The sequence below is a fragment of the Lissotriton helveticus genome, chromosome 2_2 (assembly GCF_964261635.1).
Source record: "Lissotriton helveticus chromosome 2_2, aLisHel1.1, whole genome shotgun sequence".
NCBI classification, from domain to species: Eukaryota; Metazoa; Chordata; class Amphibia; order Caudata; family Salamandridae; genus Lissotriton; species Lissotriton helveticus.
Genome location: NC_136060.1, coordinates 133727512 through 133754294, shown reverse-complemented (window position 1 = coordinate 133754294; position 26783 = coordinate 133727512). Strand labels below are relative to the sequence as shown.

Below are 26783 nucleotides of genomic sequence, written 5' to 3'. Positions count from 1 at the left end.
GTTATACTTTCCTTAAATAAGTCTGCAGGGACTGTCATATCCTGGGGCTTTTTTTATCCTGCACTTATTTAGTGTAGTCACCACCTCATGCAGCTCAACGCCAAGCCACAATGTAATTCCACATCTTTGTTACCTCTAACCAGACTGTGAGTCTGTGCTCATAGGGACACTATAAACCTGAGTGAAATGATCTAACCACATGTCAGGATCAATCACCACATCTAAACCAGATTCTGGGCGCTCACTGAAGTATGGGAAGTTCACCACCTTCTGAAAAACTTGAGAATCTTTAATTGAGCTAACGGCTATTAGGGATTTGCATGCCTCATTTCTAATTACCTGTTTCCTAGTAACTAAGGCCTTTTATGAGATGTCTGGCAATCCAATCATGGACTTGTTCTTTGTTTCTGGGCATCACTTTTAGGGCCTTTATAAAATCATTGCAGCAGCGGCCTGTGCAGGTAACTCAGTGGGGCTGTAGGGCCCGCTCGGGGGTATACACCCTGCAATGAAGCCATCCAAAAGAACAGCCAGCTGTGGCTCACCAATCAGGTGCAATAGTATCCCAAGCCTGCTGCATGGAATTTGGATGAAGGTGCTGCAGTCGGTGATGATGTGGTGTTTTCCCCCAGACTTCCCAGGCTGCTTAACTGCTAGCAATGTGAGCCATTGCTGACATCGGGGGGGGGGGGGGGTCTCCTGTTGCAACTTGCAAATTTTCTCCACCTACCTTAAAGTGCTACATTGTAAGCGATTATGTACCTAACATATATCTCTTCCCCTTGAAAAGATACAGCAAACCGCTTTGGTCATGAGAACCTTAATAATAAGCACAATATTTTCCATGGACGTACCTCTAAATGTCTCAGAGGTGGGGCGGCCGAAGAACACAAAACACAGGCAGATTGCCGAACGAAAATGGCTCTGCACAGCCATAAGACCAGGGATACATGTACCTTCAACCCACAGATACACCTTTGAGGTATGCTAACCTTCCCCAACTCTGCTTCCCCCTGAGGAACTGTGCATGGGGGTACAACCCCTCAGCCTCTGAAAATCGTAATGATATCAGCTGGCTGAAACTGGGACTAAATGCAATAAATTTGGTTGCCCCAGCCCGTTGAAATTACATTTTGTCCATTATTCGGAGTTTGGGTGATCTTGAGGTGGGAGGGCGGACTAATACCTGCCTTCAAAGAACCAGACTTGTTTTAACCAATTTTCTGGGACGCATGCAGCAGAAATGGCCATTTAGTACTCTGATTCTAGCCAATTGAAGCATAAAATAGTGGCATTTGCCTAAGACACCTCCTTGCCTCTGAGCTGCAGCCACCCAGTTACTACCAGTGCTAGAGACGGACTGGTGGATTGCTCTGGACCTACTGCCAACTAATCACCCATGCGCCCTCTGGGTATCCTACGCACCAGCTTCACATGCCTCAGAATACCCCATTAAATTTAACAAGTTGACCCACCCTGCTGGTTCTGCTCCACTTTTCCCATACTCTTGCCCAAGTGGGAAAAGGAGTTGTTAACTTCGGCGCTTCTTAATATCACTCAACCATGGTGTTACTTGAAATTCAATGGAAGGTCTGTAGCCTGTCTTACCACCTGTCCTGATCACAAAACCTGACACAGACTCACTAAGTCTCTTGCACTGGCCCACCTGGTCACAGTGATGTCGTTCTGTTATCTACATTAGGGAACAAGTCGGTGCAGCTGTTTCATTAAAGATGTTGCCTTTGGCAAGCAGAACCATAAAACGTGCAAGCTTGCAACAAACATCTAGAAGGGCATGCCAACAAACTGACCCTCCCCAACAACCAAGTGTTACACAGTCACTCCTTGGCCTTGTTACTCAACCCGTTTAAGTTTATGGTGTTGCATGGTATGGCGTCCGAGGGTGAGCGCGAGACAATACCATTACCGACTACATACTGCTGTAAAGTTGGTTGGGTCGCCGGGGTGAGGGCAGCAAGGAGGGTGATGGGCAGCCATTTGCTGAATTCAAAAGGCACTGCCCGAACACATATGACCCTGGTACTCATACGCCTGGCATGCCTTATAAACAAACAAATTTCGCCGGCCCCAACGGCCATGCAGCCCCGATGCAACCCACAACAGGGGAAGAGACGAACCGCTCTGCCCCAACGAGCCCAACTCACCAAAACATCAACTGACGTATCACCAGACGTCACCCGACCAACAGCATGTCCGGCGATGAACACATAGGCCCGATGGCCATAAATGGCTGCCTGATGCACCACAGTCTGCTGAGGGGCAGGAGCAAGCACACGGGCATCGGAGCCGCGGCCGGAGCACATGCTAGGGCCCAACAGCCAGCAGGCCATTTTCAACCTTCTAACCCCGCCGCCCAGCAGCCCAGAGCCACCACGTTTGTCAGGGCCAGGGCACCTGACACCTGCCGTGCTTGACCCGAGCTAGCCACCCTCATTCATAGCTGTTAAGGTTTCTAATAGCTATGTGCACATTTTCATAATTTCAGTGCAACTATGAGTGACATTTCAAAGACCATGAGTGATCCTTTCTAGCAAGCAAAATTAAACAAATACGATGTGGGAAACATATCAATATCAGTACTTACACCCATTAGAACAACGAAGACTGCTTTTTGTGAAACATTTCCTGCTTGGGGTGTGCCTATGTGTTACATTAACATGTATGTGACACTTTGGGCGGCAAGTGCCTAGGTATGGTATGACATTGACATAGCTCAGATGGAGCAGATTATCACATACATAAATATACACAGTCAGTCTAAACAGCCTGGCACAGTTAGGTACAGGAGGTGGGCACATGCGATCTGCAACCTTTGAGGACCTGGAGGATGGAAAAGCAGAGTGCACCTGCTGAGAGTTTCATGATTACTGCAGCTACCCCAGTGGTTTTTCTGCTCCTAACGGCCTGACTCGCAGGGTTGGACATAGGGGGAGAACTGAGCCAGCTCAGGACAGCAGAGATCACCAGCCTAACTGCTGGTGCCAAGAAAGTGGGGGGGGGGCAAGGTCACAACATAAGGCCACCATCAGAGCAGCTGGCCCTCTGTTCTTGCTGGCTGCACGTGGGTGTGTCTGAACATAGCACACAGAAGCAGGGCAATGCTCAGCTAAGGCACTCAGTAAACTCAGAGCCACATTCAAAAGCCACAGTGCAGCATCCTCTCTTCTCTTCCAACACCAACCTATGAGTTGTAATCTGCAATATGTAATCCATCCTATTGTTTTTACTTTGTGTTCTGGTTCTTATAGGAGTATGATGGCTGTTAATCAAAACCAAGAGTGTTAAAATGAGGATGCAATTTTTTTAAAACTCTTTATTAGCACGAAAATCAGGGCATTATACATTCACATGACACATATACATGGCTGTAATCATAGCTTCGAAGTTCGGCAACATTACATACTCCAACAATACCTGTTGTAACATAAACATTTCAGCTGACTTATTTTCATGTTCATTCCACTCCTCCTTTTCATTATTTGGACACATCGTCTGTCTCCAGTGCAGGTGGGTCACAAATACAACTTCTAAACTTGTTCCATGCTCCCCACACTTTTTCCCATTTCCGTGGACATCCGCGGTGGATAAAGACCGCCTTCTCCGCCACCATGGCCTCATCCATTCCTTTGCACCATTCCCGGAGTGTATGTGTTTCCCCCGACCCCCACAGTTTAGCAATACTGCGTTTGGAAAATGTCATTCCTAACGTTACCCAATCCTGCGCCTGGTGGGTAAGATCATTGGGCTCCCACACATTTAACAGACATCGTTTTGGGTCCGGTAATAAAGATATTTCTACAGTTTGTGATCTAGTTCGCATTACCTTAGCCCAGTAAGCTGCAATTTGTGGACAGTGCCATAGGGTGTGATAGAACGTGCCCTCCTCCCCACAATTTCTCAGACAAAACTGGTATTGAGCCGTCCCTATTTTGTGAAGAGTCGGTCTGGTGTAATATGAACGATGCAGTACCTTGAGTTGCACTAGTCTTTACCGTGAGGGTATGGCAGTTTCTCGCTGGGATGACAATGCCTCCTGCCATTCCACATCGTCAAAGTCTCCCAAGTCCCGAGACCGTTTTTGTCCAAGCGTTATCATCGGGTCTGGCAAATTATTAACTAATTTATGATAGGTGAAGGATGTAGCCCTCTTGCGCATATATTCAGTCAATAGCCTATCCTCCAGAGGAGTAGCCTCCGGTATGGTGTGCCGGGTGGTAAAACTGCCTGTAGCGCATGTCGGATTTGCAGATATCTAAACATCTCCATCGGTGCCAGTTCGTATTGAGCCCTCAAATGTTCAAATTTGACCACTTCTCCTTTTTTCCAGAGATCGCCTACTGTGGAGATGCCTATGGCGTCCCAGTTCTTGAACCCCCCACTGTTCCTAAGTCGCCCAAGCTGCTGTGAGTCCCAGAGTGGTGTAATCTGCGTGATAACCCCTGTGCATTTTAATCTGATGTGTGCCCTGTACCATATGTTAACCGTATGCGCATGTTGGGCCAATCAAGGAGGGGGGGGGTCTATGTTTGTTATATAGTGCCGATAATATTCCATCCTCTCCCAGCCCTTGCCTATCTGCTTGAAACGCTGGGTCTGTTTGGGGTCCATGCATCCATTGATTAATTATTTTGAGGTGGGCTGCCCAATAGTACAGCTGTATATTTGGGAGGGCTATCCCCCCATCATACCAGCTCCGTACGAGTTTGTCTTGAGCAATACGCGCTGGCTTATTCCCCATAACAGACTGGAGACTTCAGCTGCTATCGCCTTAAAGTAGGTCGGTGGAACGGCAAACGGGGTGTTTTCTAAGAAGTATAAAAACCGGGGGAGTGTCATCATTTTAAAAAGCGCTGCTTTTCCCAGCAATGTCAGCGGCAGGTTGCGCCAATACATTGTGTCTCGCTTAAACCGTTCCAACGGGGGCCTCAGATTTTTTTGATAACATTTGTCGAACTCGGGCGTCACATAAATGCCCAAATATTTAAAGGCCTCAACAGTGATCTGTAGTGGGCAATTCTCGGGCAGCAATGGCGGTGGACCATGCAGGACATATAGAATCGATTTAGACCAATTAATGCTATACCCTGACACCCAACCAAATATTTCACAGATATTTAAGAGCACTAAAATGGATCGTCTAAGGGACTTTAGGTACAGCAGCACAGCATCCGCATGGTAACAAGACAAAATATCGAATTCAAAATATAGAATTACCAAAATATCGAAGTCAAAATATAGAATGGACAAAATATCGAATGGACAGAATATAGTGGTGAAAAATATCTAATTGAAGGTAAGTAATTTAATATTGAATAGTAATTTTTACCCCTACGCTATCCAACGCTTTCCCTACTGTTGCACTCTCTGGAGTGGGAATAGTAATTTTTATCCCTACACTATCCAATGCTTTCCCTACTGTTGCACTCTCTGGAGTGGGAATAGTAATTTTTAGCCCTACGCTATCCAACGCTTTCCCTACTGTTGCACTCACAGGAGTGGTAATAGTAAATGTTATATTTATTATTTCATTAATTTTAAATTACTTTTAAGACATTTAAAAAAAATTGATATTTTGACTAATTATATTTTTTAAAACTATATTTTTGATTAAATGTTTTTGTACTTACCTGTTCGTAGATAGGAATTCGATATTTTTGCATTCTATATTTTTTCTTCGATATTTTGGTAATTCTATATTTGTGTATTCGATATTATGTCAGTGATCCCATCCGCATACATGGAAATATGGTCTTCCCAATTTTGTGTCCATCAGAGCCTGCGGATCATTGGTTCCCATATGATCCATGCTGCCAGTGGTTCTAGGACTACTGGGAATAACAATGGGGATAGCGGACATCCCTGGCGCATTCCCCGCGAAAGCGGAGAGTCCCTTGATATATGACGATTAGCCACGACATGCGCCAGTGGATTGGAGTATAGCAAGCATACCCATACACAGAACTTTGGACCGAAGCCCAGGTGTCTAAGAACCGCAAAGAGATATGGCCATTCCACCATGTCGAATGCCATACGCGCATCCAGAGAGAAGATGACTGCAGGCTCTTGGATGTATGGCGTACGTGCCAATACCGTATGTAGTCGCCTTAGATTAAAAGCCGTGCTTCTGTGCGGCATAAACCCTGATTAATCTGGGTGAATTATGGTCATAAGGTGAGGGGTTAAGCACGTCGCCAGAAGCTTGGCAATAATTTTGGCTTCAGCGTTGATCAGCGAAATTGGGCGGTACGAGGTGCATTCCTCAGGAGACCTACCTGGTTTAGGGATTGCTACCATAGTGGCCATTCGTTGATCTCGTGGCAGTTCCCCTGTCTCGAGAGTTTTACGAAACATATTTAAAAGATATGGGGCCGTTACATCAGCATTCTTATTGTAAAGTTCGATAGGTAATCTGTTAGGCCCCACCGCCTTTCCTGAGTGCAGTGAGCAAATGGCCATCTGCAGCTCGTCAACCCAGAGGTCAGCCTCCAGCAGGAGGGCCGCCTCTGGTGATATTTTGGACATATTGATATCTTTGATATAATCCTGAGCCGCCTCGGTTGATAAATCTGATCTTGAGGCATACACTTGTTGGAAATAGTCGGCCAATGTATCCACTATGTCTTGCGGACTCACCAAGGAGTCAGTCGGGGTGCCTAATTGTGCGATCATTCTGTCCACCCGTTTTTTCTTATCTAGCCAGGCTTATGTCGGGTGGCTTGAAGCCACGCTTTGACCATCTCTTTCTGATAGTCTAGAAACTCCTGTTGCTTAAGACGCACAGCCTGCGATGTTTGGAGTGAAGAATTTTCTGCATGTTGATCATTGGCCCTAGTGAGCTCGGATTCTATGTTGTCTAATTCTGCCTGCTTTTCCTGTTTATGTCCTGTGACTGCTACCATAGCTTGCCCACGTACAACTGTTTTATAGGCCTCCTATAAAATGCTAGGTGACTGAACCGATGGGACACTTTCTTGGAAGTACTGTCGTGTTGTCCTAGTGACGTCTTTCAACACCTTGGGGATAAGTAGATATCCAGGGTATATGGGATAGATGCGTCGCCTTGCTTTATGGTGATTCCCTTCCCACTGACAGTTGATAGCCACGAAGAGGCCCTGGTCATCCGTCCGGGTTTGCTGGATTATCAACGGGAATTGTTTTTTGATCAGAATGCCCACACCCCTTGAACCAGATGAGAATTTGGAATGTGCCACCATTTCATACCCCCATCGGTCCAGTGCCATACACGCAGAACCCATCAAATGTGGCTCCTGTAATAGGGCCACTGCAGGTGCACAGCGCTTTAGGTATTGCATTACGAAACCCCTCTTTATCTTCTCTCCTAACCCATGTGCGTTCCATGTAAGTGGTGTCAAAGGGGTTACCAGGGACAGCGGGGTTGTATTCAGATTAGAGTCCCGTTGGTCTTGCATCGTCTTGTTTGCCATAAATAGCACCCAGCGTCACCAAAACAGCAATGCAGTATGCCCCAAGAATCATAGCAGCCATGTGGCCCAATGTAGTTGCCCTTCTGAACTTTACATCAAATAGAAAAACAAACCTTATCAACAGTTCCCCCCCTCCCACTCCCCTCCCTGCCTGACGGATTCAAAACTACCTGCCACCCCAACCATGCAGAGTGCTTAATACCCTTCCCAGTCTCCAGTTGACGGGGGTGAGAGTGAACGTCTGTTGCCCCCACGACCCCTTAAGGTCTACCAGCCCCTCCCCAGCCTCTCTCATCTGAACGAGCAGTTCTACATTAGTGAAGGATACAGTGTTCTTATCGTGAGCGGCTCATGAGCCAAAATCCCTGGTTAGAAACGTTTGTGGCCATTAACAATTTGCTCAACAGTGCCACAACTGTCTCATCTGGACATGATACAGCCGCTTCGGACCTTCCGCAGCCTGTCGAAATCTGGGCAATGGCTCCCCATACCCTCATTCCATTCTGAACCATCTTATACCGATCAGGAGATTCCCATATAATGTCTTACTCCTGTTCCTCACCCACAGCGTGATCTCTGCGCCGAGTGTCATTTTCTCCTGATCGTCCAGGCCAAGTGGCCTTCCGCCAGCCCTCCAGCCATTCCTGTACCTCTTAGGGCGTTACAAAAAAACACGTTTTACCTTCAGCAAAATAGTGCTGCAAACCTGGGTTCAGTGAAATATGCTTTTTTTCCACTTTGTCTGCAGAGTGTAATCAGGGGTGCTCTGCTGGTGAAAAAAATAAGCCTAAGAAAGTTGCTTTTGCGATCACTGTCAGTGTATGGGCAATTTAATTACTTTCAGAATAATTGCATTAAAGCGAGTACATTCCCCACCCCTGATCGTGCTCTTAAACGTAACTTCCCCACCAGGGGTGCCTGCCTGTGCTAGCAGGGTTTACCTCCTGCAGTCTAAGGAGGACCCTGGCATACCACACATAAATAATATATTTCGTGAGTCTTAGAAACAACTGTACAATGATAATGTATCACTGCTAAAATAACTTCAGCACGCTTTTAAAAATAAAAAGTAACCTAATTGCTGAGACGTTAGCATTCTTAGAAGATTATATCAGGATTGAGGAAGTGGTTGGATTATAAGGGATTTGCAGAGAGAGAAAGCTCCTGGTTTAGATGGATGAAAAGTCGGATTTTGTTACGGATATTTCTAATCTTCTGACTACATGCATTAAAATGTGATAATTCCTTCTCAAATTCGTTTTTATTAAGTAGCAGCATTGAAAGCTCAATATTTATCTTCTAAAATATATGAAGAGTTCATGTAAAATGGTCCTAATAGCAGTAATTTCACTAGATTCAGAAATACTTTAACAGGGTCATCTGAAATGCTGTGGGTGTGTAGTATTCAATTTTAGCTGTGATAATCATTTCATTAAGTTGTTGGGAGTTCTTTATTCATGGATAATACCTAGAGTTCTAGCAAAGGACAGGTTTTTGAGCAGTTTCATATTGACCGGATGAGCCAGTCAAGGTGACCCTCTGCTAGCAGTTCTTTTTGATGTAGCTATTGAGCCATTTTCAGAGGCATTACTTCACTGTTCTGAAGGTACCAGATAAAAGCATAGAGGTAGAAACACCGAGAGATTACCATTTTTATCACAAATCCTGATAACATCTGGTGGTCACGTACTGAAGCCGATGCAGGGCGTGGGTGATTTCTTGGGTCAAAAAATGTATTGGTATCAGTCAGAGATTGTAAACCCATCATACAATTGATATTTAAAACATTATAGGGATTGGAACATTAACTAGGCAAAGGTGGAATTATATGTTCATGTGCCTATGTGACTGGAGAGGCCAAAAATATACTCACAATGCATAGTGGAGGACTGCACAAAGGGGAAGAGTTACATTTGTATTCATGGAGTAAAAGCAACGCTTTCAAAATGTATATTTGAACAGGATATCATATGCTCTACGCAATTTACTCTCACTTTTTCCAAATAGGTTACATAAAACACAAATCAGAATATTATTTTTTACAGGGAGAATGGAAAAAACAAAAAATCCCTTGGGTGTTTTCGGAGTGAGGATTGTGCATTGACAAACTTAGATTCAATTTCTTTGTTCATTTCCCCAATGCCAATGCTTTGAAGAACATGCACTATTGGTCAGTGTCAGCAATCGATAAGCTCCCCAATGGGGCCATTGAGAAGGCCCCTTTGTCAGTCCAACTTTTTTGAGTTACCTTATTTCATTAGGTTTTCAGTAATAAAGTACCACCCTCAGTCAAGAAGATAACAGTGGTCTGAAGGCCACTTCTTAAATGCGAACAATTTTACTTTTATTATAATGCCTGTTTTTAGTTCTTTCCTGAACAATACTAAGCAATTATGTTGAAAGTCGCTATTATTACGCAATTCAAGGACGGTTGGATGGAATGCTCTGTGCTTTAAGTTAAATTCACTTATATTGTGAAAGACAGAAAACACCAAGGATTATAATGGGGGCTCAAGGTTGGGGGGTACTGTGGCTGCACATTTGCTCGCAAACTAGGCTGTTGAGTCCACTGTGTCAGACCACGTAGGCGCCAAAAATGCAACAACTGCAGGCTCCCTGATTTAAAGATCCTTGGTTGTGTTTAGTCAAAGTATATTTCATTAACTCATTTCTACTGAAGTTGCCACCTAACTTTGCATCAAAATGGAGGGAGGAAGACTGCGCCAAAAGGTGGTAAATGTTGCCACCGTTCTGGATGTATATGTAGGGGGAGCACAACATAACTTTACCAAGGGTGGCACAAATATCCTTGCAACAGCACTGCGACGAGTAGTCATTTGCCTACCTGTAACCATATGTAGCGGGTGCTTACCTTTGGTTAAACTAATCAAAAGTCCTTACTCCTGTGAATTTATTTCTACGGAACCGTGCAATCACTGTAGGCTTAGAATTTTTTTTTGTAAATATACATGCATAGGAAAATTAGACACAGCATAAAAACATGGCATTCATTCCCCAACTAATGGGACCTGCCATATGGACGTTCTCAAATTAAACCTAGTGGATTATTGGTCTAGGAGTGCCCTAGCCCCTTGCCTGCGCATGACATTGAAGTCTAACACACTCAATAACAACACAATCCATATATTTTACCCAACCTTGACTCACGGGGGGGGAGGTACCAGATTATAGCCTGTGTTGTGAACTAACACTGTGATTACAATATTGCATATCCAGCTCTGTATACGAGTAAATTGAAAACCTGTAATCCTGATGTGGATGGATCAATAACCATATTGTAATGGGGCCGAAAAATCAATAAAATGTGTTAACAAAAAAAACATAGCATTAATTTTTCTCTGAGTAATTCTTGGTTCTTTCCTATATAGGAAGCGTTGCTTCATATCAGGCTCCGACCACCATTCTTCGGCTACAAATCCTGGCTGTCGGTGTTTCTGCTGCGCTACTTGTTCAAGCCTCAACCTGGTGGTCAGGAAGCGGCATCCAAAGGTATTCTCGCCTTTAAAACTAGTAAGATGCTCACGTAACCACCTAACTATCCAAAGTGAGAAAGTAAAAGGCAATAGAAGGTCTATATGTTTCACCCAGTAGTACAACACACACCCCACAATGGTCCACCTTACCTAACTGTGGGCATCAACATTGCATTTCAGGTACTGCAGGATATGGGGTTTTATACTGGGGCAGATACTGCTTGTTTCTCTTCGGATCTGGTACACGTCCCTTAACCCTATCTGGAGCTGCTCGACAAGCAACATGGTCATACTGCTAATTGGACTCCTCGCCACATTCAACAGGATATACACAGGTAAATCAACATCCAAAGGTTGTACATTGTACGTGTTTCTGTGTGTGCTATGCAGGAAGATAGAAGTATCCAATCTGCACTACAGTTCTTCTTAACCAGAGCAAGGAACCAAAAGCAACCCTGACAAATATATATTTGAGTATAAACCTCACACTACATAAAGCTTGCACATTTAGTAGGCCCGACCCTGAGGCAGGAATACTTCATTTATAGGATTTCCCACACAGGCAGACCAAAAGCTGGTTAATTATATAATGAGTAATGCTTAAAGCATTTATTCCTGGCAAACCATTGAGGGAGCATAAGGTGAAGTACTCAAGGCGCTATCTGGTATGGATGACTTACTATTAGTGGAATGCGACAGCAAAGCACATGCCATTTTCAGCAATATAATCTAGCTTCCTTAACTCGATAATGTATGCATGTTTTTAATTTTCCATCTATCCGTCAGTGTGTGCATTTATTTTTGGCTATAGTTTAACACCTTTCACCAGATTTAGGTTTTCATACACCTAGATGTCAGGGATAGTAGATTTGCTTTGATCATTATGCAAATTGACCAATACTGGCTCAAGGGATGAACCAGGCAGACATGGGCAAAGTAAACAGTTGCCTCGGGCCCTGAGTAAGGGGCTCTTCACATGTCTGCCCAGAAAATCCTTCTGCCATGTCTACTTGAACCTGCCAGATCCTGAATAAACACACTTTTAATGCTATTTTTCTTTTTAAGTTCAATGGGGACGTGTGATGGGCTAAAGTCCATGGTGGGAGGTTTGCTGAGGAAATGTATCTTATGCTTTGGTAATTCAATTCAAAGTTCACAAGAATATGTCCAAAGATTGGAAATCTAGTTTGACCTACTGAGTTAAATGAGGGCTATAAGACAAGGTAATAACAGCTGTTATTTACAGTACTCAGAAACTGCAAAACCTGTGGTGTGAATTCTTACATTACAGTACTCATAAACTGCAAAACCTGTGGTGTGAATTCTTACATAAAAAGTTATTATTACTTATATATGGGGAATATAGTGACAGCATATTCATGACAATGGCGCTGGAAGCCAAAGAGTTATTACCAAAGAATGAAATCACGTTACAGTGTCATCTTCCTGCACAAGAATCTCTCTTGCCCAGAAAAAATATTTCTTAATTTTTTTTATAAACAATGTTTTATTTAATTTTCTCAAAGACAACTGTAAACCAAACAGTGCAAGTGGTCCAGGACAACTCAAGAAAAACAGGTACATACATTTTATAATTTGCGTCATTGCATCCCGTAAAAAACTCTCCATTTTCCCCAACACCTCTTGCGTTTATAGGACCAACCTCCGTTTTTGCACACCAGTCCTTTGCCGTGTGCCAGGCTGATACTGCTGGCAGGTTCACCGTATTCCACACCTGAGCAATGTCTTGTTTGGCAACCAAAGTCCCCAGGCCAACCAGAGAGCACTCACTTATGCCCCACCCCCAGGTCGCCTTATAAGCCAAGAAGGGTAATACGTGGTGTGGGATCGATGAGTTCATCCAGTACTCGCGATAGGGAACAGAAAGCAGTTGTCGTCTCATTCTCTAGGCAGGCCCAAACCACATGGAAGAAGTCAGCTGCAGCTTTACCACATCGGGAGCATGCAGATGATAAATGCCGACCCGCCCTCCATGATCTCAGTGGTTTCAGGTATGTGGTGTGCAAGAATTTCAGTTGAACCAAGTGGAACCTGGAGGCTATTGTCAACTCTCTTGGCGCCAAAAGCTCCCTCCTCCAGTCGCTATCTTCTAGGGGACCGATCCACAACTCCCAGCACACTCTCAGAGGAGCCAAAAAGTTCGGTCAGTTAATAACTAGGAATCTAAACACACAGGAAAGGCCTTCCTGGCCTAGTGGGCCAATGAGCAACTTGGTTTCCAGGTGACTAATCTCGGGCACCTCCCCAAAACATTATCGGTGTGAAGACAAGGCATGGCGCCATTGTAGAAACTTACTAAATTGGGATTGATGATGGGCAAAATCTGTCTGTAGCTCTTGGAAGGATCGCATATGTGCTCCCAGCCACACATTCCCCAGGCTGGAGAGCCCAGTGAGCTCCAACTTAACAAACCCAGACAGGCCCGCTACCTGGCCCAGCCAGCTACTCTGCCAAAGGGAGGGTGGTGCGTAATCCTACCAAATCATCTGGTTTAGCGCAACACAGTCCTCCACACCATGAACACCACTCTAGTGAGATATGGGAGGTAGCGGGTCACTGGTGCACCATACAGCTAGTCCATAACGTTATCCCACCCCCATGAACATCCTCTTCACATTATAAGTTGGATGATCCCAGCACCCATGCAGCCAGTCGTTCAGTACCACAAGCTCGGTGCCCGAGTAGCATAAACACAAGTCTGCCTCTGTCAGGCCCCCATCAAAGGTCAATTGCACGCATTTCTCTAAGGGTATGTGCGGAACTCGGTCGGCCCAGAGGAAGGAGGGCACCTTGGCCTTTAGTCCTGTGAACCACTGCTTGGGGAGTTGAAACGTGCAGAAAATGTGGCAAGACCATCATCTTAAAAATAATCACCCTTCCCAGTATACTAAGAGGCGGCTTGCATCATTTGTCCAAGTCTCTCTGCATCCTGCAAACCAGTGGTGTAGGATTAAGGGACCAGGAGAGTGTTAGGAGCAAAGAGATATATATGCCCAAATATAGGAGGCTCAGCCTGCAGACAGGCACTTGGATCTGGCACGACGTCTTGTCTTCAACCCTGCAGACCAATATGGACTTGGACTAATTGACCAACAGGTCAGAGGCCTGCGCATATTATTCAAATATACAAAGCAACCGTGGTCCTGTAGGTTTCGGGTGGGAGACGAAAAGTAAAATATCATCTGCATTTAAAGGATTGCAGTCTTCTAAGTTGTTTCCCCACTAAAATCCCTGCACCTATGCATCGCACCGGATCCATATCAACAGCAACTCTATTGCTAAAGGAAAGAGCAGGGGAGATAGCCGGCACACCTGTCTGGTGCCATGCTGTATTCAAAAGCCACGTGACTGGACCCCGTTCACCCGGACTTGTTCATCATAGTTGGCATATCATTCTCTTTCACACAACAAGAAGCGGAGCCCAAGATCCAGGCACCGGGGCATATACCACAGAAAGTCCTAGTCAAAGGAAACAAAAGCTTTCTGAAAATCAGTAAGTAGGAAAGCGCAAGGACCTACCAGCTGATGTCGTTATGCTAAGGCCGCATGCATCCTACAAATGCAGTGCCACATGCTGCGTCGGGATATAAAACGAATTCGTATAAGTGAACTAATTTGTGTATAGCTTTGAGGAGCCAGTTGGCCAGAACCCCAGCAAATAATTTGAGCTTGCTAGTCATGAGGGAGATCAGACCAAAGGATCCACAGTTGCTAAGGGGACGCCTGGCCTTGTGCAGGATCACTGTTGGTGCTTTCTTCAATCCTGGCCAACAGGCATGGCAGAAGTGCCACGTGGAATTTTCGTTATTATTTGATCAGGAACCCATTGGGTCCTGGTGTCTTGCCAGAATTCATATCTGAGAGAGCTTCATTCACCTCTTCAAGGGAATAGGTCATTCAGTTCAAACCTATCTGACGCCGGCATGGTAGGCAGTGGTAGGTCTCCTATCAATGGCCTGGAGAACTCTTTTGGTGCCCTCCCTCATTCCACATATAGGGCTCCGTAGTGTTCCGTGAATGAAGATACAATCTGGCTAGCCTTGGTGACTTGTTCTATAATGCCTGGATCACCCTCTCCACCACATTCTGAGTTGCCAGCCAATATAGGGGGTTGGTGGATTTGACCTTTCATCCATAGACCCTGCTTTGGGAGGTAATGCAGGAGTGGTGCGCCGCATCCAGGCACCACAGCCTAAGCGATGCCCTGCCAAGCTCTACTTGGCGAGTCTCGTATTGCCCTTCTCCCAGTCCTTTCTCCAGTCATGCTATGCAGGCCTACAATTCCTCTGTTCAGTATTGCTTCTGCCTGGCTTTCATTTTAAAGTGCGACTGTGTAATGCCCCGCTTGCATGCTTTGCCAGTTGCCCAGAGGGTCCTGAGTGTTTCCACTGAACCCTCATTCTTTGCAAAAAATGCATTAAACTCCTGGGAAAGGAAGTCTGTGACTTCATTGTCGACCACGGGCCATGCAGTCAGTTACCAGATCAGACACTCTTTAGGTGTACTCCGCCAATTTGAGCCATCAGAGGGCAATGGTTGGATATCCTTCTAGGGAGGCTAGAGGATCCTGAGATGAGGATCAATTCGTTAGTGGACATAAAAATGAGATCAATGAGAGAGATAGTTTTGTGTGCAGCAGAATTGTATGTGAACTCCAGACCTCCTGAGTTGCAGGTACACCAAGTGTTGTAGAGCCCAAGGCCAGAGGCCCATTCCACCAACCCCAAGGTCGAAGGACAAGCGTTCCTAGGGCTATTCGAGCAGTCTATGTTGGGGAACATTACCATATATAAGTAACCTCCCACCACTTAATTGCCCTGGGGAATCCCCAGCAATATGGGCTGTCACTGCATGGAGGGTGGGTCCAGACAACAGGGTAAACGTAAACACAAACTAGATTATATTGTTGCCCTGCGATCACCCCTATACCAAGACATATCTAACTTGCTCATCAGACACATTGTGGAAGACCACCGTAGGCAGGCTTTTGTGGAGTAGAATAGCCTTGTCCTGGGAACTCCTGGAATGGCCAGCATGGAATAATTCTCGTCACCATATCTGGCTAGGAAGAAGCCCTTGGTGCCCAAAGGGTGCGTCTCGTGCAACAGCAAACCCCAGTACCGCTCTACTCTTAATGCAATCATTTAAGCTGTTGACATTCCATGTCATTATTTTAATGTCCACCATGCTATAACACGGTCAGGATTTGGAGTATGGAACCCATCGGTCTGAGTCTTTCTGGAAGTTCCCCGGGCCTTCCTCCACCGGTGGTTGTTGGACCATGTCTGCATATTGAAATGTGACAAGGGATTGACAGAACCCTCACTTGAACTAGTGTTGCACTACAGCCAAAGGGCCTCAACCACCCCCAACCTACCCCCAAACTCCCCTCTGACCCACACTTCAACCCTAGAAGCATGTCTCCCCAACAAAACCAAAAACACCCAGTAAATATTACAACTAAGGCAAGTCTATCCACATCGGCCCTCTGGAGCAAAAGTCCGCAGTCAGCATACCATGCTGCTGGCAGGATGAATTGCACAATCCCATGGAATGTGTCCAGATGGCCCTCTGCTCATCGGGGGCCTTTATCAGGGCCCATACTCGGGCCACCACCACACTCCTCAGGCACTCTACTTGTGATGGTGGTGGACCACCAGGTCTGTGCCTTCGTCCATGTCTGGAAGTGTCCATATCTGATGAAGAGGAGGTTAAGGATCCATCAGCATGTGCCCTCTGCTTATGAGGTCCCCTTCATCTGTTGCATGCCCGGGCACGAGCCCCACCCCCACCATCTCACTGGGAGGATTGCCACCATGGCAGGTGGGAGTTGCCACACATGGCTCGCGCTCCGTCGCCCACTCCCAACCCGCCTCAGGGGTGACAAGGAAGAAGGATTTGGAAGAGTGCTCTCCGTTTTGGTTAGACAGCATTGAGTGTCTTATGCTGCTGTTTGACTTTCTGGATTTATTCTTGGAAAATAAAGATCTTAAAGTATTGGAAGACACCACATCCATCTCCCTAGCCACCTGGAGGATATTGTCCAGATATCTGAAATTTAGGATTTTGTTGATCATAGGGTGAGGGAGTGCACCCGGTTAGGGGGGCTTCACCACTAGCGATACATGGTCCTCTAAATTATGAAGAATAGCGACAGCTGCACCTCGGGGACCCAAGACCAAATCCAGTGTTCCAGAACTTTTTCTGGGGATACCAGGCACGTTTTTGGCATTTTCTGCACGATCCTCCAAGGTACAGGAGCTAACCCAGTCCTCCCCAGTAGGGTTGAACCTCCCCCAGTAAGTATTTAAAACACCGAGGAGAAATTGTGCATTTCACAAGTCAGTTTCGAAAAAACATGGCTAATAAGATGCTGGTTTTCTTGTAAGCCCTGTGTGGACAATCATTAAATATTCTAAATCATCAATGGCTGCTTACTGAGACCGGTCTTCCCCAGAGAAGTTAGTGAAGTCACTCCTACCCAAGAAAAGGTTGAAAAAGGGTCCATATTGTGCATTTTGTACAATACCTTTTAATTGAATTGGCAAGAAAGCCATATGTTTTACAAGCTGTGCTTAATGGGTCATCATAAAATATTACAGTACTTTTATGATGTGCCAGACTACTCCCATTTATGACCGGGATACAAATAGTAACACAATTAAGAATTTTGCAGCCCAATGTCACTAAAACATCTTGAAAGCTATAGGGTTTACTCACAGTTCAAATAATCTGGCATGCAGTTTGACAACCATTTTTAATGTCATTTTCAAAACAATATCATTTAAAAAAATATTCTGTCCTTTCTTTATTCCATCTAATTTCAAATAGATTTGCAGTTATATATATATGATCACTGAAAATGTACTTCCAGGTGTCAGGACAAAAAATATAAAAGTAATGGCAGACAGCAGGGTTATCCTCCCGACCAAATAGATATTACAGGTGTCGAAATCGGTGCTGCTGCTCAGGTTACAGAGAAGTTACATGTTCAGACAACTGACATATCCTTAAGGTTACACTAATCTTGCAGACTCAGGCCTGACATAGCAATAGTAATGATGATGTAATTAAAAGATTTATCAGTACATATGATAAAGGGCATCCGAATGAATCGTGAAACAACAGGCATAGTTCCCATTGTTCTCTGGTACCAAGGAAGCAGCGTCAGCAAAATGTGTCCCTGAGTTATTATGAATATGTCAAACAGCAGTTCTAAATATATTGAAGAAATGCAATAATTGTGTCCCCAAACATCAGCTTGAAATGTTCTGATAAAGCAAACATTTTGTCCCAAATGAATGCTTTGCCCCATTATAAATTAAATTCTGCAAAGAAAATCTTAAACATGTATATGTATACATTATGTCACTCACACAGCAGCTTTTCAGATTTAGTAAATTGACTAGTTTTGTCCACAAACACTACCTTGCTATTTTCATCAAGTACTCACTAGGTGTGATATTTGTCAGGAAGACCAAAAGAAGCAATTGATGACCACATTTGTCAGGGGTGTCCAACACTAGGCTTTGATGCCCACAATCATGCAAAGTATGCTCACAGTGTGTCATGGTAGCCACTGTATGTAAGGGGTGTTCACCATGATGCCTAGGATGTGAGTGATAGCTCAATAGGGGCCACCTTAAGTCAAGGCCACCATAATGCCTAGAAAGCCCACAAAGGTGTGCTGCCTTATACCAAAGCCACAATAGGCTGAGATTGAATAAACAGTATCCCTACAAGCTGGAACAAAACTCTCACAGGTGTCACTGCCATTATTGTTTAGCTTTTCAAAAACAAACCCTAGCATTCCGAATTTATTTTTGAACAGGAAAAAACTTTGCTGATTGGCTGCATTGAACATGGTGGCACTGGAAAGGAAGCTTTGCGCCAGGGGTGCTTTTACTATGTTGATTGGTGTGTGTGATACTTTAGAGAAGGGTTTATTGATATTGGATGGGATAATTTCGTTCCCATATGTGATGGATTTGAGTGTGGTTAACCGTGGTAGATCTATAACTAATCACATTAAAGAAGGTTCACCTCAGTATATTGCATAGTGGGATGGAAGAGACTGAAATAGCTTTCGTTGTGGTATATCTGCTACATCAAGTCTTGATTAAGTGATTAATTAATTGATGGCATTGCAACTGCCAGCTGAGTTGCAGAATTGTGTGAGCCTTGAATTTAATTGAGACATTTCCTGACAGCTTTCATGATGGCCTTCATTGTTTTGAAGACTCACCTAACTGTTAATTTGTTATAGGAGCCTCTGGCCATGAAGAATAGGTTTCTATTGTAGTGTAGCTCCTATTTTCCCAATAGGCTCTGCGCATTGGAATAGTACCTACAGCAGTAAAGGCCTAGGCCAGACGTTAACTAGGTCTACTACTGTCGATACTAGACTTAATTTTTGGGTTTGCCAGCTAAGCTCAGAGTTCGCTAGAAACTTTCTCGAATGTTCAAGGAAGGATTAACTCCCCTGATTAGACAAGAAGGGATTTAGTTTCTGACAACCATAGAACATGACAACTTTGCTCTCCCCTAATCAAGAGTCAATCTCGAGAGTCGTGTGAGCACAAGGCAATTATTTTACTCAGTCAGTACGTGCATTCTTAGTCTCATCAGAATGTAGAGAAAAGGAAGAGACGGGCGTGTTCAATAAAAGATGTTATTTATTGATCAGTCTCTTTTCTCGTACAAGAGAAATGGATCGATATTATTGCAATACTTATAGTTAAGTAAAGTGCATACATTAGAAGCAATAGTATAAGATAATACTGTAAAAACATTGATATGGTTTCTGAGCCATATGATGTTTAAAATGATTAAAATATATTTACATACACATATACATTTTGACTAAACGTACTCAACTGGTGTTTCTAAATACGCCTACCCCGTGTACCTGACCTAAGTCTAATGCGTGGGCGGGAATAGAAAGTTACAGTTTAAGTTAAGTTTGTTTTTGCCAAGTGAATAACTAAAGAATTCTCTAGGAGGGGTTATTCAGTTCTGTACCTGGAATTTAGGATGAATGAGGAATGGTATCTCTTTCTCTGCTCTCGATATTCCAGGCTGCCTGCGAGGGCTGCCCAGAAGCGCCGGTGCTGGGTCTCTCGGCTTGAGATAGCAGCGCGTCTCTCAGCGCGTCAGGAAGGCGGGGCTGCTGCCTGCGGGGTCTGCTTCTGCTCTCGGCTTCGGCAAGTATGGCTGCTCCGTCTTGTCACCACGCGTGTGTTTGCATAGGGCAAGGTCGGCAATATTTATACCTTAAAGGTGCCGAGATTGACGTAAGGATGGACATAGGTACGTCAATAAAGATGTCATACGACTTGCTCGTTAGCACATTCTTTACTAAAGTTCTCTGTGAAATCAAAACAATGGCCGCACGGATTATCCAGGTTGTCATAGGTTTGATTTGTTATGAGAACGTCGTATGCCTTATCAGGGGCTGGAGGAATGTCAAGCGTTATGACCTAATCAGATAACACGTTCCTGTGCCGTAGTGTGACTGCGTCAGATAACGGTATCTGCATCATGGGGGTTTTCTTGCCTCATGGGCTGACTGTTAGTTAACTAGCTAGTAAGTTTAACCAGAATAGGGTCAGGAATAGGGGGATCGAATCAGAACCTATAGAAATACACGACACCCACTCCACGCTAACTATGGTCATATCTACTAATCTATGCATAGTATAACATAGTACAACATACTATAGAGTATAGTGTATACCTTACCACCCCAAAATACATAAATGCATTTCGAAATTTTCAAATATACAGAAAAATTGCAGTCATATATATTGTATGCACTTAAGCTATGAATTAAATGCAAAAGTAAACACGCATTGTTATGCATTATTGCTTGTTGGTATATGAGAAATACACATGAAATGGCTCTTAATATGGCTATACAGAAAAAAAGTCGAAACCATTTCATCACATAAAATCTATTGCGAACATACCAGCGGGCAGCTAAAGTCTATAAAGTCTATAAAGTATCTAAAATAGAAATCTTAGTTCTCTAGGAATAGTCTCTTACTTTAAGCAGAAAATCAGTGTCCCGGGAAAAAATATATAGAAAAATATTTTAGGGGCTTGCTGAAAAAAGTTGCTGTCCGTGAACTGGATTGTAATTGTTCATGTGACTTTATTTTTAAAGTTGAAGGCCGAATTCAGGGAACGCCGTGTGCGAGTTTACTCAAAAGTCTCTATTTCTGTTCCGGAGAGAACATCATATCATTCAGGCTTTCGAAAAAACTGTCAACAGCTTCATGGGAAAGTTCCTCTAAGTCGGAAATAGGGGTAACCATGCATTCATGCGCATGATTGTCTCCATTGACATTCTGATTTGCATTGCTGACAGAAGGTCGTACCTGTTCAATGCTGCTTTCATCTTGAACTTCACTACTCTTCAATCGCAGTGGTGAAGATTCCAGGAATGCCGTCATCAGAATTGGCAGCCTTTGAGGGCAGCACAGTGCGTGAACCTTGGTAGGAACCAACAGTGTATCTGCATCCACCGGCGCATCCGATTGTAGCGTCAGACAGGTGTCTAACACGCATTCTTCTCCGCATAGCAGACACCTTAGTACAGGTAAAACACACCTTTGCCACATTGGTCGAAATGATAGAAACCAAGTCATGTTTAGGTCTCTAAGCCGGGATAGTCCCAGGATTTTTGATATCCGGTCCCGGTATCCAATGGCTAGGATCGTATCTTCCATTGTCGCGAGAGTTTGATCTGTGACATGGGTTGCCATAACGAAAAATAAGGACTAGGAATAGGATTCCTGCAATTAGTCCCAGGATCAAGGGAAGTCCGCCAAAAATCGAATGGACGAAATCTGGAAAAATACCCAGTATGGCTTTGAATGGTGTTAATGCCATCGAAAATACTGTCTTAAATACCTTTGAGACCCCAGTGGTATCAGAAATATTTAAGATTTCGCTCAGAATTTCCGCGAAATGTACGGGGGAATTAGTTGATAATAATGTATGTATCTCTGCAGTCGTCCTTGCGACTTGTAGATCATACGTTTCTTTAGATGACGTGAGCCTTGTAGGCGTCTGAAGAAGCACTGTTTTCATTCTGCTTAAAGTGTCTATTCGAATAGAAGTAATTTTCAAACCGGGCCATGCCCTTGCCTCCCTGTCTGGAAAGGAGCTGGGAAACAAAGAACGTCCACAGCACTTGACCTTCGCCGTCGTAGTGACGAGATAAGGAGTCCCGGGCATAAGACTACAGCATCTGCGGTCTACAATAAGAATGTAACTCCCATTATAGAGTCTTTGAAAGAATGGTTCTATTTCAGTTGCAGGTGCGCCTTGCTGGTGACATGAAAGGTTGTATGAATTCCCTTCACAGGCTCCGTGCAAACTAATACCGTTACACAGAAGCGTGCCGCTTAGTGACATAGCACAATTGTTGCCACTAAGAAACACTTTCTGTCCTTTGTTACTGACACATGCATGTGAATAGGGCAGGTTCCATGTTGTTTTAAGGTACCCCTTTCCCAATTTCTCGTACATGCCAGCCTGTATATATTTTTGGCAGTATTGAAACCTGAAGGTTGAGATTGGAATATTTATGATTCCGTGGATTATCCATTCACTGACAGGTCGTTCTGACATTGTCAACGGTAATCTTTCTAGTTTTTCAATGCTCAAGATTGTATAATCAGCACCCTTCTGCGCCATACCGATTTGTCTATCAGTAAGGTTAAAGATTTGGAATAGTGACGTTGTGTTGATTAAACGCCAAGGCACATAGCCTGAACGTAGATTTTGTAACGTCCAGCCAAGCTGTACAATAGAACGCAATTGTGACTGACCATGTTGTAATAACAGTAAGTCTTGCGATAATATATCGATTGCTGAAGACACAATGCTGTCCAATGAAAAAATTCTGGAGGACAGAGTCATTAACCCATTGTCCACTACAGAAAGTGATTTTTCCAAATTAATACGGTCAATTTCCCGTATTCTCTCTGCTGTCTCAATTTGAGTAACCTTCCAGGCCTCATTGTATGCTGCATATACAGAGGCTGCTATGAAACGCTTTTGACGCTGTTTGCGTGGTCCCATTATGAAATCACGCAAGTCAGCACCATCAGTAAGTAAAGTTAGGTGTTGCTTAATTTCAGGCAGTGTGGAAGTTTGTAGCCATTGAAGGCATAATTTGCCCACACTGTAGGTTGTTATTATCCCTGGGTGATGTCTTTGAGGATATCTAGGGTCTGGCCTGGTCATTTTGAAACCCTGTGTTTTATTCAGGAATCTATCTTGACAGTTATTTGTATCTGTGGGCCAGATCAACCATTGTTTCCAATCAGGATGTGTTCTGTTTTGGTTAAGTATATGGTTTATGTCTATTTCTTCATCTGTTTCAGAGTTATTGCTAAACATTATTGGCTTTGGAATAGACAGGTTATTTAAATCTTTGATTTTGGCTAAGCCAAGACAGGTGGTTTGTTGAACGGTGTCATTTAAAAATATCATTTGTTCTGGGATCATGCAGGCTCTAAACAAAGCTTCTATACCCTGTACTTGCCATTCTTTTGTACCCCAAACACTTTTCAAATCAACATGTTTGTCCCAATAATCAAATCCAAAAGTATTCATTTTTTCAAAGAAAGAATCTGAATATATCAATTTTGTGTTGGTTATCATGGTTTTCATCCCTGTCTTGTTTGACAATTTGTAATAAAATGTTTCAGCATTAGTTATGTTAAAACCTGAAAAATATGAATATTTGCCATACACGGTTCTAGAGCTCCCTTTTGGAGGTGTAGCACAATGTTCCCATTGATTAAAATTTAAAACATTTCTAGGTTGTGCAGATTTATGCAAGAAATGGTTACCATAATGGTTATAGCAGTACATGCTGTCATAATTTGTAGAACCCTGCAAATAATCATGTTTTGTAAATTTAGCAGACATTACTAAGTCAGACATCATATTGTTTATACTTTCAAAGTCCCAATCATCAGCAAATGAGTTTGGTTTTGCAAAGTCACTCAAGGAGATCTTGATTTGGTGTGGATATTTCAGGATCTCGACCGGACCATAAATTTCATAGTCAGTGTTGTCCCAGGCTACCCCACCAGATATTGGAATTGCTGTGAAGTTGGCTGAAGAAAGTTCTGAAGAAAGTTCTCTTTTCTCGACGTGTGAAGATGTGTGTGGTTTGAGGACCAAGTTGATGTTCTGACTTGCTGTGTCCATTTTAGCATATTTTCCCTCAATGGATCGTCCCAAGGTAAATACCATGATGAGCCAAAGTATGAGGATAAATGCACCAAAACCCACCCAAAATTCAATCCATGGAGAAAATAGATATGTTTCTTTCAGTTGTTTCAAAAGTTCCTTAGCTTTGTCTTTAAAGGATTTTGATGATGGCTGTGTCTTTTGTTCGCTGAAGCCTTCAGAGGAATCATCGAAGTTGATGAAGTAACCGGATGCAGTTCTGTCAATTGTTCCAATTGGTTCAGGATTTTTGTTTCTCGCATTTTCACTTGGTACTTCTGTATAGATTGGTGTGTCTCTGCTAAATGTCTTTATTTGGGTTTTCAGAGGTCTAAGTTCTATTGCATTGTTGCATAGTCCTTGTTGTTCTTCTGTAGGCGTTTCGAATGTGATGAGCCTCTTTGATAGGACCTCTGTACTGGTAGCAAACCTTGGTGTTCTGCTACTTATTGGGAGTCCACTTGGCCTACTGTTGGTTATCGGCCACATGTTGTGGTTTTACCAGGTCGATGGATACAACTCGGTTCTCCTTTTTTCCAGCAAGTGGCGGTAGTACAACTGATCTTGTCCCGTTGACAGACAATACAGGAACTGCTTTTCTGTAAGAAGGCCCAAATTCCTTCTTTACCGCGATCTTCTCCCTGACTAGATCCCCGACTTTTGGAATCCAGACAGGTCTTGCTGGGACAGGTGGTGATTCTTCAGTGGTCGTTGGCTGTTCTTTCAACTGTATGTTGCTCAGGTCTTTTCTTGTTTTGTTTAAGTCCTGCAAAATAGCCAAACGGTCTTTGACATCAAAGCTTTTTTCTGTTACCACTGAAGTCTGACTATCAAGGTCAGAGATCAACATCCTAGTTCCGAATAATAATTCGTACGGACTGAATCCCTTCAGAGAATTTCTTGGCAAGTTATTTAGACTACGTTGGACACTTATTAGATGTTTGACCCACCCAGCTCCCGAACCTAATATCCTTTCTATTATAGATTGCTTTCTGTCTTGGTTTTTTCTTTACACCATCCCATACCCTCAGGAAGGAAGTGAGAAGATTCCCGCTGGGCTGTGCTCATTTGGCCATTCTTTCCCCCCCCAGGCTGGATTGCCTGAGAAAAGGAGAAACAAAATGGTCGAACGTAGCATGCTCTTAGCGTATATGCCATTTAGACTCGCAAATCTTGTATAACAGTCCGGACGTCAGCCGAGTGCTGTGGATCTACATTATAAGTGGGAACTAGCCTGTATATGTTAATCGCAAGCCATTCTTTTTAGTGGTGATGTTATCTGCCTTGATACGACGAGGTATTAAACTGCTTCTCTCCCCACTGCGATCTCTGTTGCAGTTTGGGCAGTTTTTTACAAACATGGTGTAGTGCAGGCTCATGCCTGGCCACCAGTACCGTGATTGTAATTCTTCCAGAGAATCTTTTAATTTAAGGTGTCTGAGACCCTCGCCCATGTGTGCGTCTGCGATTAACAAGTTTCTCCTGTCCATGTTTGGAATCACTCTATCCCCCACTCCAGGGATTCGAGCAAAAGGAATGGAGTTTGCATCTATGATGTATGTGTAATTGAGTGGATAGTTGATCGGTAACGCCGAGCAGTCGCCTTTTGATGACGTTTTTACTGCCAGCAATGTTTCGCCGTCAATGTATTTTAATGTACGCTTTTTTCGATCTACGGGAGCCGGTTTACTGGCTGCCGCTGCGGCTGTTTCAGCCAATGAATTCCCTACAACGTGAACGCCATCACGCTGATGACTCAGTGAGTGTGTCACGTGAGTCTTTGGTAGTTCTTTTTTCAAAAGAGCTACCTGTTCCCAGAGCAATCTCTGCTTTATTGGTGCATCTGTGTCATCTTTGTAACCGTTCTGAATCCATGTCTGCAAATCCTTGTTATATGCTTTGACGCAGAAATATGAATCTGACACTATAAGTGTCGGGAATTCGCGATCCGCATTATCTAGCGCCATTTTCAAAGCTATTATTTCAGTTTGTAGTTCTGAATTAGTTTCTACTGAGTGTGATTTTGTTAATAGAGGTCTTAGTTTACCTCCGTGCCACACTTCTTTTGTAATCTCACATGTGGGATTGTATGCATGTTCTCCCCAAACGGAGGGTTGAGCATGTCCGTCTGTATAGATTACACAGGCGTAATGTCGTAGAGGCAGAATGTCGATTGGCAGAGGATACGTTTTTTCATATTTTAGACTTTTTAATTCTTCTAGTTTCTTAAAAGACTGTTAACCAGGCAATACTTGATAATTCATATCCTCCGTACTGGATTTTCAGATGGGCAATTCTGGACTTTTTGAAGTTGAATTTGTAACCCTCTGCAGCGAAACCAAGTATTATGGTGTTCACTCTTTTCAAGTGAGTCTCCAAGTCATCATCTGTTAAGTAAATGTCATCGACATAAGATAATGCTTCATCATCATATAGTTGTAGTAATTCTGTTACTCTCGCTGAGAATACCCCCGGGCTATTCTTGTACCCCTGGGCTAACCGACAGAATTGTTTTTGAGTGCCATTTACTGAAAATGCAGTTAAATATCTG

At 43.7% G+C, this 26783-nt stretch overlaps 1 protein-coding gene across 1 annotated transcript in view; it reads left to right on the top strand.

Moving 5' to 3' along the window:
* Window positions 1-26783, top strand: part of CWH43 (cell wall biogenesis 43 C-terminal homolog) — a 365425-nt gene that overhangs the window by 86933 nt on the left and 251709 nt on the right. The window contains exons 3-4 of the mRNA XM_078678207.1: window positions 10856-10976; window positions 11141-11295. Coding sequence (XP_078534333.1) covers window positions 10856-10976; window positions 11141-11295 — 276 coding nt within the window. The remainder of the gene's footprint in view (window positions 1-10855; window positions 10977-11140; window positions 11296-26783) is intronic.